This window comes from Tauraco erythrolophus, chromosome Z (assembly GCF_009769465.1).
Source record: "Tauraco erythrolophus isolate bTauEry1 chromosome Z, bTauEry1.pri, whole genome shotgun sequence".
In the NCBI taxonomy this organism is placed as follows: domain Eukaryota; kingdom Metazoa; phylum Chordata; class Aves; order Musophagiformes; family Musophagidae; genus Tauraco; species Tauraco erythrolophus.
Genome location: NC_141496.1, coordinates 35125681 through 35140657, shown reverse-complemented (window position 1 = coordinate 35140657; position 14977 = coordinate 35125681). Strand labels below are relative to the sequence as shown.

The 14977-nt window shown below is 39.4% G+C and overlaps 1 protein-coding gene across 1 annotated transcript in view; it reads right to left on the bottom strand.

The window, feature by feature from the left end:
- Positions 1-7482: 7482 nt before the first annotated feature.
- The window catches only part of KIAA0825 (KIAA0825 ortholog), a 241253-nt gene continuing 233758 nt past the window's right edge, over positions 7483-14977 (bottom strand). The window contains exon 19 of the mRNA XM_086629541.1: positions 7483-7597. Coding sequence (XP_086485667.1) covers positions 7483-7597 — 115 coding nt within the window. The remainder of the gene's footprint in view (positions 7598-14977) is intronic.

Genomic DNA, 14977 nt, shown 5'->3' with positions numbered 1-14977 from the left:
CTCTGTTTTGGGATCGTTAGCTGGGCAGGGCATTGTTCACTGCGTGGTGAGCAGTTACACTGTGCATAACTTCTTTGTATAGATTATTATAATTTTATATATTACCATATATTATTATAATCTTTACTTATCATTATTACTTTTAATTTAATTTTATCTCAAGTATTAAATTGTTCTTATCTCAACCCACGAGTCTCCTTTCCTTTTCCCCTGTAATTCTCTTCCCCGTTCCCTGGGCGTGGGGAGGGTGAGCGAGCATTTGGTTGCTGGTGGGGTTAAACCACGACAAAACAGTGAATCGCTTTGCATGTGTTTTGTACACTGCTGCGTAAGGTGTGGTCGCAGCCTCATCTGGAAACGGCAGGAAGAATCATAAAACTGACAGCTGAGCCAAAATTGGGGAAGGGTGAGAAGGGGAGGGAATGAAAATGAAAGGCTCGCAGGACTGGTTGTTCTTCACAAATCCAAGAACCACACCAGGCATATACAGCACCCTTAAAACACAAAAAATTACACCACATTCTCTGACTCATTAGTGTGGAGGTATCTGTGCTCTGGTACCAACGTCTGGTAGAGGAACACTCTCGCACAGTAACGTTGATCAGTTGTTGGAAATAAAGAACAGTCTACCACGTTCTGGTTAATTATTTGTCTGGAGAGAAGAGAAGGCCAAATGATTAACATTACACATTTGCGTTGCATTAATGCAACAACCTCCATCAATCTGTCCATTCATAAAGTGGATGGGCGTGTGTGAAATTTGGAAGCCTTAACTGGAAGAGAAACTTGCTGTTTGAAGAGACCTAATCCTTTTGCCCCTGAAGAAAGTCTTCATAGCACATGTTCGGCTGCCAATTTCCTGCAGGTAAGATTTCTGCCAAGATTATTTCATTCCCAAAGCCACCTCTGGTTTACTGTACAAAGTAATCTGTTCACTAGAACATCCATACGCCGGAACAAAAACCACCTTCCATTTCCACCTCTTACCTCCCCAATGTTCATTCCATTCTCTAGAAGGAGAGTAAAATCTTAATCTACATAATATACTCGTTTAAGACACATTTATTATATAGAACGGAAGATACCAATAAAGAGTCCAGAACGTAAGCAAACGACTCCTTGAAGGTGTTATTTCTGGAATATACAGACAGGCGACATTCCAAGGGGACATGACTACTGCATTTCTTGAATGATAACTTTGCAGGTGGTTGGTTTGAATTTTACTTTTATTAAATTCTTGGTTCTCTAAGACTGTATCAGGTTTGAGAAGGCATAGGCTTTACTGGTATGTAAATAGGTGTTTGTAGGTTGTGAACATAGATGTGCTATGGGTTTCCAAGTGTAAATTAAAAGCTCAGAGAACTTAAAGGAAATAAAACCTGGGGCAAAATACATTAGTTAAGTAAAAAGCATAAATAACTCACAAACAGCAATGCATACAAATAGCTTTCACTATCCTGGGTAACACAGATAGCTTAGAACAATGGAAAAACATAAATACTACAAAATGTGTGTGGAACATTAGGAGCAGAAGTGTTCAGACAACCCTAAACCTGAAATAATTACCCATATAGGACCTACACTGCTTTAAGTCTGTATGACAATTACTCTAGAAAATGAATTATCTACCCATGTATAACTGAATGCCAGCAGTACCCACATTCAAAATTATAACAAACATTAACTAGTAAGTTTTTCAAGGATGCCTGAAAGACAATATTGAGGTGGAAAACAAAACAGAGTGAAGATGACACGTGAAGAACTATGTGATGCTATTTCTTTATACAGACCAAATATCCAAAAGTTATTAGACTTTTTACATACAACACACAGATTATGGGGGAAAAAAAATGTAATTGGATATTAAGGAATTACAAATTTCCCAGAATTGCTTGTGTAACCACATATCTGTCTTCTAGTGAATTCATCTAGGGACAAAATACATATGACCATGTCATTAACAGTTATCTTAAGGAACACACATGGGTGCATTGGTAATCATTCATCAGGTGTTTTCTAATGACTGAGAGCTTGTTTTGCAAGAGTAATTTTAATCAGTGTATTTATTTATTTATTGGGAGAACTGAAAAGAGGTTGTTTTTCTAAAAGGCTGTCCTGAAAAGAAAAAGACAAAGTTATGTGCTGGAGCAGCAAACCTCCGCCGTGAACAAAGTTTGAAGCCTGAGTTTGTCATGGCAGATACGGCATGCTCTTTCAGCTAGTAACTGGAGAAGGTCACACCTGTTGAATATGAACACCATTATGTGGTTCTTTGCCTCTTTCCTAGATGAGAATGGGTGTGACTCAGGGCAGTGCAGACACCAAGACTGCTATCAGTTGGAACCTGGACCGATTTACAGCAGAAAGTGGGTAATGACCTGTTTTAACATTAAAATGCTTTCTTCTGTAGGAGATATTATGAAGTATCTCCTCAGAGATGGCTGCAACTTACAACTGAAGTTGTCGTGGATCTAAAGGGCTCGATATGGTAGTCATCAAATTTTCACTAGCCATGACTTGAGTGGCTCCTTGTCAGCTTAGGGATAGTCGTCTACTAAATTTAGACACACAATCTAAATTCAGATGATCACTTTATGTCATTAGTACTTGGTAATTGCCAGTTCTTCCTGAGACACTTGTTATCGAATCACTTTTTCAGGAAAAAAAAAAAGGGTTTGGATTTATTTTTGCTTATTTGCATGATTCCTTGCTTTTTAGAGTGTTGTTTTTTTTTTTTTGTCAGTTCTGTATCATTGTTTCACTTGCTGCAATAATAGCTAACAGTCTCTTCTCAAGTGCTCTTGCTAGGGAGGAATAATCTGGTTCCTTCATCATTTTGCTGATGGGTACTACAAGGCCCTCAGTGATACCCGACCTCCTCAAGACCTTGCATGCTTTTATTGTATCACTTGCCTGGCAATGTCAGAGGCTTTAGTCTGCTTCCCAAGCATTGAGAATCCAAAAGTAGAGGAAAAAGCAAGATCACTGTTGCCCATTTCCTGGGCCTTACACTTGAAATAGTTTTAGAGCTTCTGCTTCCACTCATACAACTGTTTACAACATGGACAGTTACTACAAAGAAGTGGATTTGCACCAGCCAGGACCTCTTCAAGATCTACACACTCGCTTAGAAATCTCCCTGTTGCCATCAAGTTACTCTCTCATTTCATGCCTAATTGGGCAATGGGTCTAATTCCTCAATCTTTCGACTATTGCCTTGGAAGTTTGAATAGTGTCTGTCACTAAAACTGATTGCACTTATTTTTAAGGAGTTCCATAAAACAGTTTTATATCAGCACATAATTGGCATCTTACTGTAGATAAGACTCAGTAGTATTTTGTGAAGACCTCCCAGCTGAGAGGCAAATGGAATATTTCTGTCAGAGGAAGCTAATTGGAAGAAGCCAGCCTCATGCCTACCTTGCACTGCTGTGAGGGTGTGGAGATGAATTAGAGAACATCCATTTGCCACTGTGCGTATTTCTAGAACAAATAGCTTTCTTGCCTGTGGTCTCTACAAAAGCCCTCTCCTGGAATAAAGCATGATCTACGGGACACTGTTGGTCAGGACAGCAGTCACGAAAACACAGGGCTATGTCTTAATGCCTGTCTTTTCCCCAAATTCTCTCTCTCTTGTCTTTCTCCAGTTTCATTACTATTGATTCTATCTCTGTTTTGCTCTGCTTTTAATTTTATTAACTGCCTTTCAAAAGTAGCAAGATGTTAAGATTTGGAGCCCTCCAAACTGGATACTAATCAAATGTAATTAGAGATATTCCATGCCATGAAGTCTGCCATTTAAGCCTTTTTTATAAAAAAGGGCTAAGCATACTAAAATGTTCAATGAGGATTAGGTGTGAGTGTCAATGATAATGCAGTTACCTAGTTTGTGCTATCTGATCCAATTGATTTCTATAAGTGTAATGATTTTTTTTTAAGCTAACTCAGCTGAGCCAGTGAGGACAACTTTCGCCCATTCAGAAAGGTCTGTTGTACACAACAGACTTTAATCCTTATTTTTGACCACCTTTCCAGGAGCAGCTAACATGGTGAGATTGCAGTGGTCATGCAACACAGAGCCCACATTGCAGCCAGCAAATCAATCTGGCTGCTGTTGCCTTCATTTATTGAGGCTAAATGTAAACGTGAGATGTTCTTGGATCACCAAGTAGTGACAAAGAGCCAGGACATAAAGCACAAAAGCAAAGCATTGCAGCTTTATGAACCCACCACTCTGCAAGATAAAATGAATCTTAAGTCAATTTTAGAATCAGCAAAACTTTTAAAAGAATATAGAACTATTGTTTTACTAAGAAAAGCCAAAGCAAGCAGCAATCTGTTATACAAGGACCCCTAATTTTACACACCTTATAATGTAAAAATGATCAGCTCTTTCAAGTGTCTTTCATTCTTCTTCAGTTAAGGGTTGAAGTTTAAAGTAAGCAGTCTTATAAATTAATGGTATGTTACTTAGCAAACTTAGTTATACAGCTCTTATTATTACTGTAATTTTATAGAACAAATGTGAATGTTGCAAAAGTACATATTGAGCATAAATGATGTTGCCTCTGTTATCCAACAATGAAGGGGTTAAAATTTTTGTGTAAGGGTTTAGTAGGTGGTTTGCACGTACCTAAGGAACAGAACAAGATGACCACCCTTGAAGCTGCTGGGAGTGATTAGAAGGGAGACTCTTTTATCCAGAACTGTCTGCCCTTGAAGGGAACGTCCCAGAGAACGTATAAACTTTGGTGTCATGTTTTTCTGAACTGCGAACAACATGCGCAGCAGTGACTTGGGGAAAAGGTAATTCCAGCTGGGGGAGATGGCGACCACCGACTCTCATACCACCTGCCCTAAACATACCCCAGACCCAAAAGAAAGGGGCAGAGGAAGAGAACTGAGCATGCGAAGTAATTTACATGTAAAGCAAGAGAAAATCAACCCATTGTTTAAGAGAATAACAATGAATATGGAAACATGTTATGAATATGCATGACTGTAGTGTATAACTACGTTTCTGTCCAGGGGCCACGGGTGCAGCCAGGAGGAGATATTCCCTGTGCACCCGACACCACAATAAAGCATTTCCTAACACTGCAACTGTGTTAGAGAGTTTCTGTCCTGATTGTCGGTGACACCGCAATGATGTTTCTTTTATGCCCTGAAGGCCAGTTAATAGGATCACCACATTGCCAAAGAACCCAGCCCTGGTATTTGTCAATGAGGACTCAGGGACAAGTTCTACTTCAACACACATTAGCTTGCATTCAGATATTCTAAAAGACATATATATACAGAGAGGTTTGAATAAGAAAAACATCCAAATAAAATATTGTGAAAAGTATCAGCTTTTATTCAGGCTATTTTTTTCTGTATTGTCAGCTCCACATTGGTCAAGATTATAAATATAATCTTGCCAAGAAAGACAAAATTGTCCTAGTGCTACCCAGTGGGTTACTGCCGAATTAATTTGGCAGGGAGAGAAAGAAGGAAGGGACAAAAAGATTTTTTTTTTTTTTTTTTAACATGACTGTTTACAGATTATTCAGAACCAGGTGTATTGTGAATTTAAAGGATAATAACCAGTTTGGAATAACTCTCCATATGGACATCCCCACTTCAGAGTAAGTGAGGGGTTTTATTGTGGGTTAGCTTACTTCACTTGCAAAGTTTAACCTATTCAGAGTAAGTGTTTCCCAGAAGGCGAGCTTTTTCGCAAAAAGTGTTTCAGTCAGTTTCACCACATAGACAGAAATTCACTTTATGGGACTATACAAAAAATTAATTATATACAATAGATTTTGATAAAAGAGAAAGGAATATTCTAAACTCTAGCTTCCATGTGCACTAACACATTATTAGTATGGCTTGGAGCATGTGTGCCTCATTTGTCAGAATACCGTACCTGCCATCCTAGGCAATCCCTGTAGCCATGTTTTAAGACCACAACTAATCTTCAAAGGTGAAGTACAAAGCAAAGAAAAATTGTTTTTACACTTCATCACTTCTTTATGATCTGAAATGACTATATCACAGCAGAGGAAAAGGTCTGTTTTATTCTTTAAATAATATTTTTAGCATTTTTGAAGCACCAGTGCCTCACAGCCCTTTTGTTGATGCAGTGCTGTAACAAGATCTTGAGAGATTTGTGAGATGCAGTGGTCCTTATTTTCATTTTAAATGGTCTGATATTTTATATGAATGATAAAAAAACAAACAAACAAACAAACAAAAACAATTAAGAGAAGGAAAAACTGCATTTTGGATTAGACCCTAAAGCAGCATTAGCGTTATGGTTGCCCATGATGCTGCTGAAGTCTTTAGGAAAAAAACCCGTGCCTTCCTCCTCTTCAAGTGGTCTGAGTTGTGTCCATAATATCATCTGTGAGAAGATGTGGTGGTAGCAGGAATAGCTGCAGCTCAGATTGCAGCCTTAGCAAGATCTTGGCAGGGTCCTTCATCAGGCAAAGGAAATAGTTCCCTTGGACTTCCAATGCAAGAAACAAATAGAAAAATGATGGATTACTTCTGTGGAGCTAAGGAAATATTAACCACACCTTCTTTATAAAAAATATTGTTACAATAACCACCTATCTAACAGCTATCTTTAGACTTCGAGGGAAAACTTCTGCAGAAAAGAAAAACATTTACTATTTGGAAAATCTGAATTTCAGACAGGGCTTACTTTGAAAACGAAGTTTTACTATATTAATCAGAAATAAATATTGTGTTCTTTATCATTTTCTCAGTTCACTGTTAAGATAGTCCTTTGAGCACTGCCTGTGAATAATTCTTTTAAATAAAAAGACCCTTTCCCAAACTTTAAAAGCTGCTAACAAGTTGCTCCATATTGTGTCTTTTAAGCTCTAACACACACTGGATGTTAAGTTAGGATTTCCAAGGGCAATAAAGCTGGTGCAGTTTTGCATGGGAATAATGGCCAAGCATAGTCATCCCCGAGCAACTCACAAAGGATTGCAGACCTATAGCCTGTACCTGTCCTTTTTCTTAATATTTTGAGTGATTTAATGGCAGGACTAAATAGAACACAAGGGAGAGAAAAAGTCCTTGAGCAGCATTGACGAGGGGCAGGCTGACTGGCTCCGAAATAGCCAATGGACGCATTGCACGAGTGTTTGCTCAGCACATGTCCAAAGTCGCATTATTTTCAGAGTGAGTTTTATACTTTTAGCACAGTTCTTGGTTTGTCATTCAGGTTTATGCCTCCGCAGTATAGAGGTACACCCTCCTTGTTTTGTGACATTGACGTTTTCGTATATTGTTGCTCACCTTATGCGTGTGTGAACGATTGCTGCCTGGATGGGGTGACTAGACAATAACAGGGGAACATTCTTTAGTTTAAAACTCCTACTCAAGATCGATATTCCTGAGCTTTCTAGTCCTGTCAGTTATAACTAAGCCATTAAGTTAATCATGTTGAATTCAGAAAAAGGTGCTACCCGAAGCCTGTCAAGGTAATTATTCTTCTTTATCCTCTGAGGTAGGAGTGCTCTGTGTCAAATAAACATTTTTTAAGTGTTCCACCATAACTTTCTCCTCATCTTCAAGATCTGCACCTTCTTTCATCTCCCACCTGAAAGAAAAAGAACTTTTTATTAATTTTTAATGTGTTTGAAATCAGTCTTTTGAACAAGCAAGTCAATATGAAACTTGTTACTATCAATTCATTGCCCCCTCAGCAGTGGGGTACACCAACTGAGATTACTGAATCATACAAAATATAACCTCCAAAAATCTTGCCCCACACAACTGGCATGGCCTTGAGGCAATTGACAAAAATGGTCAAAACTACCACAAAATCTTGCTTATATTTAATCAGATAGTACTTTCTTTTTCTGTTTTATATCGCACACATGTTGGTAGAGATGGAAGCCTTGTAAAACTAGGAGAGAAGTGGAAGAGCTAACAAGCGTTTTGTAAGTTAAGCAGATATACTCAATACTGTAAATTTGCAGTGAAAACTCAAACACCATACGATGTTCAAACCAAACATTTAATGTGAATGGTTATCATTCTCTTGCAATGACAATACTATATTACAAAATACCACCAAACTGACTGGAATTTTGTTTCTTTAACCATCAGGCATACCTATCACACCAAGAAATGAACCACATATCAGATTCTTCCCTTTCTCCGTGTGAATACTCAATTCCAGTTTAGGATAAAGTCTTAATAACATTAAAACTGAAAAACTGAAAAAGTAAAAGAATATGAAGATGATTTTGCTTTTCTTTAGTAGTTAATTAAATATAAAACCTGAAGAGTCATAGAGTATTCTCTGGCAGAAAATGAGGATAATAAATGCAGAAATAGTGCTGATACATAGTCAGCTAAAGTTTGTATCGCTTTAATTATGCCTACATAATGCTCAGTAATGTGGCTCTATTTATTCCACAAATTTTGTGGATATTTAAGAGTTTGATATCCTTTTAATATTAATCTCCTTCTGTTCTAAGTAGATAATAAAGTGTAGGCTCCCAGTTCAGACCAGCTGAAGACAAAAGGCAAAGCATGAATACTGAATACAGAAATCATATTTTCAAGTGTTAAATCCAGTAGATTATAAATGAGCCATAGGATGATCCTGTGAAGTAGGAGATGTGTAGAGGAGCAGCAGAACAAAGAATGCTTTTAGGAAACTAATGTCGGGAGCAATACTTTAATCCTGTGCCCAAACTTGTTAGGTCCTCATTCAGACTGCAAAGACCAGAAGACATATACAAGTTTAGACTGGTGAATAAATGAAATAGAATACAGAATGGTGGGAAGAGTATATTGCATTCATCATACTTGCAAACAGAGGACAATCGTTATTGGCAGTAGAGCATGGTGTGCACTTTCTGTAACTGTATTTAAAAGCTTACTGAAACCAGAAAAAGAACAAGCCCTCTGTAGTACAACCTGATCGTTAAAATACAGTTAGGGAAAATATATTCAATGAACATGTGCAAATTAGCATATACCCATCATACCTTAAAAAATGAATCTGACAACCCCCATTACTGCCTGGAGTGAGGAAGTATCAGAACAAGGAAAGCACGTGACGAATAAAATTATAAACACTCTATGTCCATGATCAAAGTTTTGCAATAATTAACTTCTTATTACTCCACTCATATATGAATACTATCATACTTAACCTTATCTGAATATCAACATAAGGTACCATTAATTGCTATTAATTCTGTCTGCTTTATTCTCTGGTTTATGATATGTTTGTAAAATCTGGCTATATTGGCCCTCAGCTCTTTTGCAAACATGCCAGGTGAACACTGTTAAACGGGGTGACTGGTTTCCCTTTTTCCTTCTGCTAATGTACCAAGGAACCTCTTCAAACCTAGGAAGCAGTTGTGCAAGCCTTAATTTGAATTTATGGTCCTCAGAGTCACTTTGAAATGCCACTTTACCAGTCAAATTGATTCATTTTAATTAATTTGATTTGTTGCATATTTTTAAGTATAGGAGCTGTTTACTTAGAAGGACAACAACTGAAACTGCTAAATGGAATACATTCAAAGCAGTTATTGCTGGAGGTGTAACACAGAAGCCTAGCAGTCTTGGCTAATGGAAGCTTAACAATAAATCAGCAGATTCCTTTTAAAGATAGTGACTTCATACTTGTCAGCACATTTCATTGAATCTTAAACATTAGTGTTGGTAAAAATCTTCAATGTCATCCAGTTTGGACATTCTTTAGTGTTCACTTTATAATAAGTTATTACTAATACATTACATTATCATTTTGTCAAAAAGTAGTCTATTTTTAAAGCATTTAAGCAGGTCCAATGAGGATAAGAATGTCTTCTATGCATTTGCTTAACAGTATCCATGAATTAAAGATCTATGAAATGAGCTTGACAAACACCTGGTCCCTCATCTAATTTAGAAATTTTTCTACTCTTACACTTAAAGTCTGAAGACAATATTGTTTTTTAAAAGACTACTGGACAGTAGGCGAGACGGCCACAACATATCTTTGCTGTTCTAAATGGGATGAGAAATCAGGTGTTTGCGTTCAAGTGGAGAAAGAGCCAAGATTTACTTACTCAAAAAATTGTCCAAAATGGAACGTGTTTTCACTAGCATATCTAAAATGTGTGACAATTGTTTTGGCAACAGTAATTGGTACAAATCCAACTAGCCAGTTCAAGTAACATGAATGTGAATGAAATTACCGTCATGAATTACTTCCAAATGCAAGCTTCATCAGTTGAACAGCCAACCTGCATACTTCTGTTGTTTCAAATTATTAGTAATGCAGCCCTTAGAGCAAATTTCCAAATATATAGGTGGCATACGTTATTAGTCTGGCTATATCTTGGGAGATTAAATAAAATCAGCATTTCAAAAGGGTACTGGAAGTATTTGAACCAATCCATCATATCACCATCTACATTTTGCTTAGAGTCTTCATGTCCAGAAAGCTCAACTTTCAGTCTATTCTTCATATTTAAAAGAAAGCATACGTTTCTAATAAAATGCCGTCACCTTTGTAATCTTTAGTGTAGCGTTGCGAGTTCTCAGGCCAGTACTACTTGTGTATTTACAGAATTAAACATTTGAAATATATTGTCAAAATATGCTGAAATATCAAACAATGTAGATGACATATTGTGTGCACCTGAAGCAAATTGCCTAAAAACTTTTCTCTGTCTTCCGCTCCTTCCTGTGTTGCATGTGGCTAATCAAGGGGAAAAAAAAAATAGCAGTATATTTTTCAGACAGATACAGCAAAACACGTCAGCACAGATAAATATAGGAATGACTGAAGTTTTCTGCTGGTCAGTCTAGACCTTAGATGGTGAGGTCAAAGAGGATAACTAGCACTGGGAGGGCTTCTGTTTCTTCTCATAAATAAGAGGCAAGAGAGGAAGAAGTCTTGGCTTGCACATCCACAAGCTAACTAAGTGCAAGGGGAGAAGTATTCCGCGCCCTAGGAAGATCCAGTGGTTCCAGCTCAGGTTCCCTTAGCGATGCATCCATGTGCTATCCTTGCTTATAATTAGCATCAATACATCCATTTATATAAATGGGTACACAGGAGTATGTTTTGTGATACTTTTGTCTCTCTTTATACTGAATTATAAAAGGTGAAGAAACAGTAAATGTGTTTGCAGAGAAAAATCTTCTCTGCATCTGTTAAAAAGCATGCTGGACATGCCTCCAGCTACAGGAGGCATCGCACTGGCAGGCTCTCATCCTGCTTGGGGATTGCAAACACCTCGATGTCTGCTGGAAAAGGAGGACCGTGAGCTGCAGGCAATCCAGGAGGCTCCTGGAGTGCACTCAGGATAACTTTGTCAGCAAGGTAATAAACAGCCCTGCCACAGGGGATGCGGTTCTGGACTGCTGGTCACCAATGCAAGTGAGCTAATCTGTGATGTCATGCTTGGAGGCAGCTTGGGCTGCAGTGATCACACACTGGTGGAGTTCACAGTGCTGAGGGATATGGGTCAGGAGAAGAGTACAGTCAGGATCTTGAATTTTAGGAAACCAACCTTCCAGTTGTTGAGGGTGTTAGTCAATAGGACCTCCCGGGAAACTGCCCCCAGGGACAAGGGAGCAGAACAGAGCTGACAGATCTTTAAGGATGCTTTCTGTAAAGCGTAAAAGCTCTTGATCCCCAGGTGTAAGAAATCAGGAATGGAAGGCAAGAGACCAGCATGGCTGAGTCGAGACCTGCTGGTCAGACTGAAGGGAAGAAGGAAAGGCAGAGGCAGTGGAAGCAGGGACAGGTATCCCAGGAGAGTACAAGGACACTGCCCAGCTGTGTAGGGATGGGGTCAGAAAGGCCAAGATGGAGCTGCACTTGGCAAAGGACGCAAAGAATAACGATAAGGGCTTCTCCAGGTATGTCAGCCAGAATAGGCAGGTCAAAGAAAGCGTACGGCCTCTGAGGAGCAAGGTGGGCAAACCAGTAACAATGGAGGAGGAGAAGGCTCAGGTACTCAATAACCTTTTTGCTTCGGTCTTCACTGGCAACCTCTTCCCACAGCTCTTGAGTGGAGGGACCGCAAGGCAGGGACTGGGGAGCAAAGTCCCTCCTACTGTAAGAGAAGATCAGGTTTGTGACCACCTGAGGGACCTAAACATACCTAAGTCTATGGGACCTGACGAGATGCATCCCAGAGTCCTGAGGGAATCGGCTGATGCATTTGCCAGGCCACTTTCCACGATATCTGAAAAGTCAGGGCAGTCAGGTGAAGTCCCTGGTGACTGGAAAAAGAGAAACATTGCCCCCATTTTAAAACAGGGTAGAAAGGAGAACCCTGGGAACCACTGACAGGTCAGTAGCCAGCCTCACCTCTGTGCCTGAGAGGATCATGGAAGAGATCCTCCTAGAAGCTATGCTAAGGCACAGCACAGTCCCTGGAGGACAGGGAGGGGATTCAAGACAGCCAGCATGGAACTTCACCAAGGGTAAGTCCTGCCTGACCAACCTAGTGGCCTTCTATGATTGAGTGACTACATCAGTGGACAAGGGAAAAGCCATGGATGTCATCTGTCTGGACTTCTGTAAGGTCTTCAACATGGTTCCCCAGAACACCTTTCTATCTAAATTGGAGAGATATGGATTTGATAGATGAACTGTTCAGTGGATGAGGAATTGGTTGGATGGTCACATCCAGAAGACAGTTGTCAATGGCTCAATGTCCAGATGGAGATCAGTGATGTGTGGTGTCACTCAGGGGTCCGTATTGGAACCAGTACAGTTTAATGTCTTCATCAATGACATAGTCAGTGGGATCACGTGCATTCTCAGCAAGTTTGCAGATGACTCCAAGCTGAATGGTGTGGTTGGCACACCTGAAGGATGGGATGCCATCTGGGGCAACCTGGACAAGCTCGAGAAGTGGGCCTCTGTAACCATGAGGTTCAACATGGCCAAGTGCAAGGTCCTGCACATGGCTTGGGGCAATCCCAGTATCAATACAGGCTGGGGGATGAAGGGATTGAGAGCAGCCCTACGAGAAGGACTTGGGGGTGCTGGGGGATGAAAAGCTCAACATGAGCTGGAAATGTGCCCTCACAGCCCACAAACCCAACTGTATCCTGGGCTGCACCCAAAGCAGCATGGGCAGCAGGTCAAGGGAGGGGATTCTGCCCCTCTGCTCTGCTCTTGTGAGACCCCCCCTGCAGTGCTGCATTCAGCTCTGGGGTCTCCAACATCAGAAGGACACATGGATCTGTTGGAGCAAGTCCAGAGGAGGCCACAAAAAAGATCCGAGGGCTGGAGCACCTCTGCTATGGAGACAGGCTGAGAGAATTGGAGCTGTTCAGCCTGGAGAAGACTCTGGGGCACCTTATAGGAGCCTTCCAGTACTTAAAAGAGGCTTAGAAGAAAGATGAGGCCAAACATTTTAGCAGGGCCTGTTGCAATAAGACAAGGGGTAATGGTTTCAAAGTAAAAGAGGGGAGATTTAGACTAGATAAAAGGAAGACATTTTTTATACTGGCACAGGTTGCCCAGAGGTGGTCGATGCCCCATCCCTGGAAGTGTTCAAAGCCAGGTTGGACGGGGCTCTGAACAACCTGATTTAGTTGAAGATGTCCCTGCTCATTGCAGAGGAGTTGGACCAGATGACCTTTAAGGTCCCTTCCAACGCAAACCATTCTATGATGGTGATACATTTGCTGCTTGATTTTCTGTTGCAATATTGCATACATTATGTAAATTGTTGATTTATTTCTATGATGGCACTTTCGAAACAACATAATAGGGACTATATATTATATTTAGGTGCTTTTTACAGATGCAAAGGAAGTATATGCAATATACCAAAGCAGTAGTATATTAAATAAGAAATAAAACGTCTTCAGTAATATGTGCATAAGAATTACCAAAGGTGACACAGATTTTACCTGTAGCAGATTGCCACATTTTAAGAAGTTTAATTAAGAAATTTTCTTTAATAGATTCTCTTTGATTAGTTACTAAGTTTGTTTATTGAATAATAGCTATAAATAGTTGCTACTTATCGAAAAATAGCAATGTATTTGATAGTGAGCTAAGATGACATAATTCACATCTAATCTAAATCTGACACAGACAGTGCCATTCAAACACCCTAACATGGGTAAATATTCAGACTTCAAGCACTGCAAGCTCTTAAGCTTATCTATTTTTAATGTGGTGAATTACCACTGGAAAGCTTTACAGACACACTGTTTTCAAGAGGAATTTTGATAAAAAGAGTAAGCACAAGCAGAGAAGGTCTTTTTTTTTCCCAAGCGTTATGTAAGAAGGCAAGAGTGGGAAAAGAAGACAAAAGGTGCTTAAACTTAACTTACATTCCCTTTTATCTTTATGTGATTTAAGAGTTGTTTCATGTTATTTACATGAAATTTTCTTCCACATATTCACCTTCAATTTCTTCAATGAACTGTTCTGCTGTAATTTTCAAACTTCTGTCTTAATGCATTTATTTATAAATCACACTATAAACTGAAGGAGGCAAAAGAAAGCAAGAGTTTGTGCATAAACAACTAATTGATGCAATTTTGCGAAATTGAGATGAAATTCATCTCATTGTTTAATAGGTGCAGATTTTCTGCATGGGACTCAACCCTGATATGTGCTGCCAGCTGTGGCATATTCTTTTACATTGTGTGCTTGCAGCTGTGGGGCTCTCCCAGTTCAGTTGGTCCTGGGATCCCTTTCTGTTTAAAGAGTATTTTTTGTGTGCAAGTAGCTCCTGTAGCCTTTTAAACTTGAGCAGATGCGAAATGATTAATGGTATTTTCTCCAAAAGAGGTCTTCATACTTGTCCTTACACTTGCTCCTTGTAGAATATAATAATGATAAATATCATTAGCGGCTTGATGAAGATGGGACTGACCATTTTTTTTGCAAGCCGTTGCAGATAAAGAGGAAAGTGACAAAGCAGACATGAAGCAGAGACAGCTGTTTTGGTGTTTTGTTTTTGCCTCCTGCAACCTCCACACTAGT